General features: G+C 31.9%; 1 protein-coding gene across 1 annotated transcript; it reads right to left on the bottom strand.

Annotated features, from left to right (window-relative positions):
* Positions 1-2,482: 2,482 nt before the first annotated feature.
* LOC128184387 (uncharacterized) lies at positions 2,483-7,781 on the bottom strand. The gene is made up of 5 exons (XM_052853837.1): positions 6,491-7,781; positions 6,001-6,123; positions 5,649-5,762; positions 4,552-4,677; positions 2,483-3,221 (listed from the first exon to the last, which is right to left on the bottom strand). Exons 1-4 carry the CDS (start codon positions 6,492-6,494, stop codon positions 4,586-4,588), a joined length of 333 nt encoding a protein of 110 aa, XP_052709797.1. The 5' UTR covers positions 6,495-7,781; the 3' UTR covers positions 2,483-3,221; positions 4,552-4,585.
* Positions 7,782-10,966: the final 3,185 nt, after the last annotated feature.

The raw sequence follows: 10,966 nt of genomic DNA, 5'->3' as shown, positions 1-10,966 counted from the left end.
AGCATAATATCTTAAAACACACACACACACACACACACACACACACACACACACACACACACATACTGGTTTATATCACATAACGAGGTATAGATTTCCATGAAAACGTTCAGAGGTATATGCTTTCTACTGAAGTTACCGATAACTGCCATAGTAGATTTAGTTCGAATCAAACATTAAATTTCATCGATCATCCATAATATTTAGAATTCTCAACGATAACCTTGCAATACAAATAGAAATTTTCTATACAACCCGAGGTATTCCTTTAATGGTCATGCCCAAATATGGTATATACCTCAGAATGTATATATTCTGTTTCTACTTTTTTTCACATTTACTCAAATTATTAACGTTGTTTTAAATAAAAGGAAGATGCTGATGTTTTAATAGCCATGGCCGACTGATATAAATCCAACAACTATAACTCTCGCGAATTATTCTTTGATTTATTTACTTTGCATGCAATATTCGCAAAATTCACAAAAACGGCATTCATGATACTCTAAAACGCCTTCAAGCTGAAATTTGATAGCACTGAAGAATTATAAGGGCAGCAATTTTAATGTTTTGTTCAGAATGGGTTGTAGCGACGCGAAAAGTAATAACGAAAAATGTAATAAATTCCCATTATTACATTTTGCGTTGAGATAAGCGCAAAATGTAATAAAGTTTGGGCTTTTTTTCCAGAGATACTAGTTTTCTATTTTCTATTTATAATACTATGCAATGTATTTATGAATCCATTTTGAAATGGGTATATTAGAGGTAACCACGAGTGCAATTATGTGTTGATATCGTAAAATAACAAAATATATCTTATTGGAGCTAGTCATCATTATATAGTAATGACCGCTGATTGATTGAAAATGGCAAGCAAAAGCTATTTTGATGGCATGTCAAAATTGCGATGTAACATGCACAGCAAATAAATCTTTTTTTGTTTGGTTTTTTTTTTGCAAATATCATGATGAATAGGGCAATACCAAGGTTAATTTTGAGAACATGTCAGTTATGATTTAAAGATCATCGTACAATAAAAGTTACACTGATATGGAGTAAATTCAAGACCTGAAACGTTTTCATCCTACAGTAAATGTTATTTTATTCCCTAAAATATATTCAAAATGAGTATACAGTATAAAGATGGATTCAATCTAGATCAGTATGCATTCACTAAGACCAAGAGTGACACATTCGCTGTTGATATCTCCTTTGGTATCTATGATCAACATTAGCTGTAACATTATATTGTTATATTTACAAATTACAAATTAAGCTATAGTTAGTCCACTTTCTATCATAAGATTTTGCGTTATTATATTTTGCATCGAGATCAACACAAAATGTAATATCGAAAAATGTAAATAGGGGGGGGGGGTTGTTTATGTATCATCTCAGTCTCTTACAGAAATCATATGTATGCTAATAAACAGTTTAAGTTTTTAACGACTTGATTAATCCTACTTCATTTATTTAATGAATAAGGGATCATTCCTTGAATACTCTGAGGTAATAATTTCGGTCGGGGCGTGATCAAATCCAATAATGCCCGAAGGGCTTTATGATAAATTCGATCACGCCCCGACTGAAATTATCCCTTTTATAATATTCAAAGAATGAATCATTATTGCTTATAGTTATACATATATTAATAGTTATGCTTTTAGCCATTGTACGATTAAATATGTGAATATAAATTAGCAATGGCGCCTCAATTTGGCGTCATTGGAAGTTATATGGGTTATATAGTACAAATTCGATACGTAATGTTATAATAGGCAAAGACACTTGAGAATGCAAATATATACTGCAAGATGTTTACATGTAATTTATTGACCAGCGAGCCTAAATAGTACATATTTTTAAAGAGACTTTCTATCACAACCAGATGATAAATGGAGGATTTCCTGTCAAACTGCAAATGTAGACATGTCCTTTTTCATTACTTAGGTTCAGAAAAATCTCAATTGGAATATGATAATCATAAGAGTTGCTTTAATGAACTCTTTCTCTAATTTCTGCAATACTTGTCATTCTTTTTAGATTAAAAGTGCATTATTCAAAATAAAACAGAATCAGAATTTCATGTGAATATGCATTTTAACTTCCCAATAACTAAACATATCTGCGAATTAAAAACAATGATTCTAGAGATCTAAACACAAACTCCTTAAAAAGTAAAATAAACAACCAGGACTGATGGACTTTTTGATAGACAAGAGTAAATCTTTTTACCCTGTAAATTCTTGCAAAAAGTATAAGGTCAAAAAATTGTCGTGAAGCAAGTATAACAATTCTTTCTTTTTTTTTTCTTTATTAATTCATCAAAATGACTTTGTCATTATAAACAAAATACATACGTGCAACGAAAAGAAAATCATCCAATATATTTTCACTTATTAATAAGTAAAATACAGCTTTGTTAAATAAATAAACAATATTTCAAAGGAATTAATTCCCGTTTTTTTTTAATCTTTATTAATTCATTGAAATTACTTTGTCGTTATTTAGAAAAAATACATACGTGCAAAGAAAAGAAAATTATCCAATGTATTTTCACTTATCAATAAGTAAAATACAGCTTTGTTAAATGAATAAACAATCTTTCAAAGGAATTAATTCCCAGTTTAAAAACAATCAATTTTTTGAAAATTTCAATAAATTTGAACAGTGATGTTTACACACTAAAAAAGCAAGGTGATTCTTCAAGTTCTAACACAAAATCACTTCTTTGTGTATAAAATTGAATTGTTTTTAAACCAAACAGGCCAACAGGCATTAACGGTCACCTGAGTAACTAGCCCAGACACAGACCTCAATACAGGAATATCATATATGCATGTAATTAAACTACACTCTGGAGTAAAAAAAACTGATATAAAATTTACAACTGAATTCAGTTTTCTTTCAGATGTGTGGAAGTATAGATTTTCTTTTTTGCATTTTGGCCCTGCTGACCAAGGACACAGTGTGGAAGAGAAATGAAATTACCATTTATGTTCCCCTTACCCAAATTATACATCATATCGAAAGAATTTGGAAAAATTAGGCCATGTAGTTTGAAAGAAATTAAAATTATTTAATTGTCAGCACAAAATGAACACCACATGACGACAAACAAAAACCAATTGCAAAAAGTCCTAAAAAAATGTTCCCACAATTCTTGCAAGGCTTCTTTATTGAATTTGCTTCCTCTTCCTCTCGACATACAGTTTTACCTTTAATGAAATGCAAAATCATTTTTGAATTCATTTATTCATTCAACAGTTAAAAAACAAATGAGTATAGGGTATAAGTTAAAAATGAATAGTGAGGTACTTGTGAAAAAGTTCATAAATAAATCCAATATATATGAATTTACATGTATCTCAATTTAAAAGTGTTTCTCAAATTAAAATTTTTTACTGATACCCAAATTAGCACTTTCAGTGATTCTTTAATAAATACACATATACCTCAATATGCATTATGGGTGTTTCCCAAATATAGACACACATATACCTCACTATGTATTAAGGGAATTTCCTAAATAGAGACACACATACCTCACTATGCATTATCAGTGTTTCCCAAATATATACACACATACATGTATACCTCACTATGCATTATGGATGTTTCCCCAATATAGACATATATACCTCACTATGCATTAGTGGTGTTTCCCCAATATACACACACATATACCTCACTATGCTTTGTGGGAATTTCACAAAAAGAGACACATATACCTCACTATGCATTATCAGTGTTTCCCCAATATATACACACATATACCTCACTATGCATTATGGATGTTTCCCCAATATAGACATATATACCTCACTATGCATTAGTGGTGTTTCCCTAATATACACACACATATACCTCATTATGCTTTGTGGGAATTTCCCAAAAAAGAGACACATATACCTCACTATGCATTATCAGTGTTTCCCCAATATATACACACATATACCTCACTATGCATTATGGATGTTTCCCCAATATAGACATATATATACCTCACTATGCAGTATGAGCGTTTCCCCAATTTAAACACACATATACCTCACTACGCATTATGGATGTCTCTCCAATATAAACACACATATACCTCACTATGCACTATGGATGTTTCCCCAATATAGACAAACATATACCTCACTATGCATTATGGGAGAGGGTGTTTCCAAATATAAACACACATATACCTCACTATGCATTATCAGTGTTTCCAAATATAGATACGCAGACACTGCATCAGTTTTTATAGTATGCACACATACCTTCCTACAAATTATCAGTGATTTTTCATTATAGACACAGATGTAGACTACCTTAAATTTAAGTGTTCTTGAAACTGTTTTACTTTTAATTCTCTACAAATTGGATGCCAATGAAAATGAATAAAACCACAGTTCTTGAATGAAACTACAGTTCTAAATATTCAAGTCATATCACAAGAGTCATACTTGGGAAATGTTAAAAAAAAATCAGCATTAGAATCTTTAAATTCATGGTGTTTGTATTGACATATGCTCTGAAAAAGGACACTTGCGCTTTTACCTGTTGGGAGTTTTGAAGGCTTAGGACCAGTTTTCTATTTTCTAGCTCGTTCTTTCCCAACATTATCATCCCCATCTTCATCATTATGATCCTCATTGCCATCATGTTCATCACTCACATCTTTGTCTACAACATACAGCTACGAAATATAATTGTTTTCTATTCAAAATAAACTGATACTCCACCAAGCATTATTAGTTTTTCTTAAAAATAAATACACATATACCTCACTATGCATTATGAATAATTCCTCAAAATAGACACACATATCCCTCAATATGCATTCTCAGTGTTTCCCTAATATTGATACACATATACCTCACTATGCATTATGGATGTTTCCCTAATATAGACAGACATATATCTCAGTGTGTATTATAGGCGCTTCCCCAATATAAACACACATATATACCTCACTATGCATTTTGGGTGTTTCCCCAATAAAAACACATATACCTCACTATGCATTATGGGTGTTTCCCCAATATAATCACACATATACCTCACTATGCATTATCAGTATTTCCCTAAAATTAACACACATATACCTGACTACATGTATGTATTATGGATATTTCTCCAATAAAGACACACACATACCTCATTGTGGGTGTTTCCCTAATATAGACATATATACTTCACTATGCATTATGTTTGTTTCCCCCATTTGAATATAAACATAGATACCTCACTATGCATTGTGGGTGTTTCCCCAATATAAACACACATATATACCTCACTATGCATTATCAGCGTTTCCAAATATAGATACGCAGACACTGCCTCAGTGTTTTCTAGTATACACACATAGGCACCTTACTACAATTTATCAGTTATTTCTCAATTATAGACACACATGCAGACTACCTTTAATTTAAGTGTTCTTGAAGCTTTGTTTTACAATATTCTACAAAAACTGATGCCAATGACAATGAATAAAACCGCAGTTCTTGAATGAAACTACAGTTCTAAACATTCCATTCATATCACAAAAATCATACTTTGAAAATGTAGAAAGTTTTTCAGCATAAGGATCTTCAAATTCATTGTGTTTGTATTGTGACATATGCTTTGAGAAAGGACTCTTGTGCTTTTACCTGTCGGGAGTTTTGAAGGCTTAGGTCCAGTTTTCTTTTTTCTGGCTCGTTCTTTTCCAACATCATCATCATCATCATCATCATCATCATCATCATCATCATTTGAATATATGTCTACAATTAAAAGAAACAAATGGAGTTATGTTAATAATATCAACAAAATACAGACACTAGGTTAAAGGAATTTTCAAATGACAGTTTTTGATCTTATTAGTCAACTCATTTTCTTATCTGCGACTTTTCATTTTAAAATAACATTTCTTTGTTATATTAGCCAACTAATTTTCTTATCTGACTATTATCTTTTAATTTAATTGCCTATTACAAGTTTACTTGCAATAAAAATATTAACCTTCACAGGCAATTTCATCTAAGGACTTTCCACTAAATTTAGAAATGTATCCATTGTCAAATGCAGTCAAAAATGTTCCCATTCTACATATATGTAGCAATATGTAGTGTTTCATTTGGCAGTCTATAAATAGATTTAAGATTTTGAATGTAGAATTAGCTTAAACATCACAGACCCATAAAATTAGCGATTTTGCATGACATCAACTTATACAAGATGGCAATACCTTCTTCTTATTGTGTCCTCCTATAATGTGGATTTAAACAAGTACATACTTTGAGAAATGAAATCCCATTAAATTACAAAAATATATACATGCATTGAATTCAGCTGCAGAGAAAAAGTAAAGAAAATTTTTTCCATTAATAAAAAGCTCCAACACATCAAGAGAAAAATCTGCACAGAAAGAACAAAATTCTGAATATTCAAAATCTGAATCAAATGCTAAAAGCCCAATTGGAAATTCATCATCCATGCTAGCTATATTTACTCATTATACATGGTTGCTCTTGATCATTTTATCTACAAAAAAGAAATTAAACCATCTGTTAAATGTTAAATATTATAACAATTAAAACATTTAAGTATGTATCAAATAAAATGTTACAAATGTGAGGTGCATAGCTCACTTCTCTTCAATAAAAATGGCTTTAATAAGAGGCAAATTTCAAATTTCTGCCTATCTACCATCAACAAACCTACATGTAGTACTTAACAAACAAAAGGTCCACAGGTCTTGACAGCCACATGAACACCATAGCCTTTAGATTGATCTGCCAGAGGGTCTAATATTTATGCATGTTGAATTTCATTTTGAATTCTAAAAGTCTTTGATGTTTGAAAAACATTTCCTAATCCTTAAAAAGGAGCGGGAAGTTGGAAGAATCTCAAACTATTCATATCCTAGCCAAAGACGCCAAAAATTGTAAACTTTTGGTACAAAGAGGCTTTTAATGGCCAATCTTTCTTATATTCAGTATTATTTCAACATAGATATTACATGCATTTTTTATTAACAATGCATTTAGTTTATTTCCAAAGACTGTAAAAGTAAAAAATAATATACCAGTACTTTGAAATTCAATGCATTTTCACTCTCTGGCCAATTAACATATGCTACAAAATGGAAGTTGAAAAAATCGCAATACATGACGGTGTTTTCGGAGTCCGCCTGTTTAAGCTAACTTTGCATGCAAGTACAGTAAACTTAGGGAGGAAATTAAAAATATATATTATTGTTATAAAAGTTACAGCCTGATTATTTTGAACCAAATCTGAAAAGAATAATGAGAAAACAAAACTCTGTAGATATTGCATATTGTCACCCCATTAAGTTTTAAAATGGGAAAACACACTGGTCAACAAACAGGGACCGTTTTAGGGGGGAAGATACAGCCTAGTATATGTGTTTTGACATTTCTTTTAAACTTAGAAATACATAACTCTCTCTCTCTCTCTCTCTCTCTCTCAATCTCTCTCTCAATCTCTCAAAAATTCTTTGATGTTAGTTGATAATTGTCAAAATATCACTTAATTGACAAGGTAACATGTTGTGTGTAATTTTTGCTGAGCTGCGCTCGCCACAACGGTCCGTAAAACATATTATGCATCTAAATGCATTCGTCTATTAAAGCTTTGAAATGTGGGGAGGAGCTTAAAATCTACAGGGATCGAATGTAATCAGTAAAGTCGTACCATATATTATGCTGTGTATCTCTCAATAAGTAAGACTCCGCCACTACATTTTGGGGCTATCCCGTGATTTATTGTAAATAATTGTAATCCCGATCCCGTTTCAAAATAAAACAAAGACAATTTATCGGGAGGGGGGGGGGGGGGCTTATCATCTGAAATCTTGACAAGCTAAAAAAAGTTATTTCCCAAAATCATGAAATCCTTAATCCGTGTGGGAGGGGGGGGGGGTGTTGTATATCAATAACTCAAAAAAATCTTACCTACAAAAACATTTTCACAAGATCATGAAATTCCTAATCCGGTAATTATTAATTTTTCCTTATATTCATTTCAATTCCTTACATTCTACCGGAAGCTTCCTGGTAATTTCTTTAAGAAAAATTATTGCTGAGAGAAAAAAGTGGGGGAGGGGTTGGACTAGCCCCTCCTTGATGCAATGTGCGTTATGGTTAGATCTAACTTTGCAAAAAACATTGAGTTACTTTTTTGTAATTTTTCAAATAGTGTCACACAAAGGAAAACCAGTCACCTTTTATATTTGCATTACAAGTGATTAGTACCAGGAATCTTAACAAGCAAAAAAAAAGGTATCCTTATGGTTCCGACGCCTATGGTTAAAACATCTTAATGACAAAATGTATGCCTTTTTCATACATCATCCGAATAATGAAAGTGTTCATTGTTATTTACATGTATCATTAACTTGATTTGATCAATATGAAGCATTTCCAAATGTAGGAATATACTATTATTTGTTTGCGACAAAATATTCTCTGGTTGAATTCACCTGGTAGGGATGATTTTGAGGTTTTTTCACATTCCAACATTCTACTTACCACGCATTCATCGTTTGATAAAAATATCCCATATCTTCTAAAACCAGTTTAGCAACAATAAAGGAAACGTAACTTTCGAAAAGGATTAAAAATCCATTATCATAACTGTAAACATCACAACCATCAATAATATCAAAATCCTTTAAAACTAAAAAACACGATGATTGCAAAACGAATATACCAAACATGCACATCATTTGTTTGTGAATCTGAAAATTAATAGTTAAAAGGATGGAATTAGTTTTGTGAACACTGTTTGCATTTGGTAGAGAGAGAGAGAGAGAGAGAGAGAGAGAGAGAGAGAGAGAGAGAGAGAGAGAGAGAGAGAGAGAGAGAGAGAGAGAGAGAGAAGAGAGAGAGAGAGAGAGAGAGAGAGAGAGAGAGAGAGAAAGAGAGAGAGAGAGAGAGAGTTTGTAAAATATCAAAATCGTTAAAATGCCAGGAAAACTAAAGATATATCGAACTATATTCTATGTTCAAATACTCTTATCATATCCATGTAAATTCTTACTTCTTTCTTTTATATTCATATCTTTCCTTACAATATAATTATATAATTATACTTAATCATCACATGCATGGATCACTATCTGAGTCTCATGAGAGAGAGAGAGAGAGAGAGAGAGAGAGAGAGAGAGAGAGAGAGAGAGAGAGAGAGAGTAAGCTGCCTTGCAATTTTGTTAAATTCTATCATTATGTTGATGGGTTTTTTGCTGTTGTTATCTTCAATTTAACACAATATCTGCTGATATATATCCTCGCTTAATAATTTAAACTTCATTTCTGCATTGTAGAAGAACTTATAAAGTAATTTTGGTTATTCACAACTTAAGTTGAATTTATCAAACTTAAGATTTTTTTAAAAATCAAGATGAATCAATTAAAAACTCACAGCCATGTCCATTTTCATCAATAATGTTTTTGTTTCATTGTATGCAATGACTGTTTAGTACTGTGAATGTCATCTGCGTTCATTAGTTAAAAAAGCACGTTTATATATTTATCATGAGAAGAAAATCGCTTTCATGATGCAAGTTAAATCAATTTCATGTAGAGGCAATTCGAATTTTCTCATACGCACAATTCATGAAAACTACTATATATTGTAATGTATAGAACTATATATCTTGAAAACTTTAAAATTGAACCAATTTTTCATAAATTCATATTGCTTTAACCCCTTTTTGTAATGAAGAACATGAAATCTGTTTTAAATCTTACCTAAGTTTTAACAACGGACATGATAGAGAAATAGACGTGTTTGTTGCTTTTCGTAAATCGTTCCTGTTTTATTTTAATTATCTTATAGCATTTTGCACCTAAGCATGTTTAACAGTAAATACGTTTCTTGTTAGAAAAAGAATAAGAGATAGAATCTTTCACATGTACTTACCTATTTATCTGAATTTGTGCCACGATGTAATCCAATCAAAATGTCCGAGACTCTCGAATGTAGTGTTTTGATTTCCGAGTAATGTTAAACAGCCAATCAAATTTTCAGCCAATCAGAGGCCTTGTTTGACAAAGTGTGTGCTCAAAGTTGAAAATGACAAAATACGACCCGATGTTGATAGAACACACACCTACCAACCATTTGACGTCCTACCGAGGTTATTGCTTAATTTAAACCACGTAATCCCTGCATGCTGTACACGCATAAAATGAGGTATACATTCCGAGGTTACGGGAAAAGTACCTCGGTATTTAACACATACCTCAATACGTTGGTGTGTAAACAGAAACAATACCTCGGAAGTGTACATAGACAAACACACACACACACACACACACACACACACACACACACACACACACACACACACACACACACACACACACACACACACACACACACACACAGACGTATTTTTTTTATAAGAAGGAAAAATTTGCCAAATAAGTAAAATTTTTAGTAGCTCCAATTTATAATTCTTAGTAGCTATAATTTCATAAGTATTGATTTCAAGAAAGTATGCATGTGTTGCGGTTCCGTAGTTCTAATAATTCCAGAATTTTAATTAAAAAAAAAGCAAAAAAAAAACAACAAAAAAATCAATGATAAGACCATGTTACCTACCCCATACCTCTGTGCTTAGTTTGTTGGACATCTGAACCAACTATTAATAGATATGTGTAATGACAGTTTGGCTTGGTTTTACCAATCCTTATATGGCTCGGGGAAGGGGCCAGGGTTAGGGCAGCGTTTGTCGTTTCATTTTCGATATTGAGTTGGCTGGCATGTGTCGATACATGTATAATGGTATGTTTGATATGGGAGGACTATCTTGGATTTAATTGACGAGTCCTGGAACAGAAAACTACGAGCGATATAGTTTATCAGAGTACACATTCGTCAATTGCAAATTAAGAGTTTTAACAAGTCATGTTGACGGTCAATATGTATCCATTTTTTAAGTATGAAAAACTCGGCACAA

The sequence above is a fragment of the Crassostrea angulata genome, chromosome 5 (assembly GCF_025612915.1).
Source record: "Crassostrea angulata isolate pt1a10 chromosome 5, ASM2561291v2, whole genome shotgun sequence".
In the NCBI taxonomy this organism is placed as follows: Eukaryota; Metazoa; Mollusca; class Bivalvia; order Ostreida; family Ostreidae; genus Magallana; species Magallana angulata.
The sequence above is the reverse complement of the archived record's forward strand: the minus strand, read 5'-3'. Positions and strand labels throughout refer to the sequence as shown.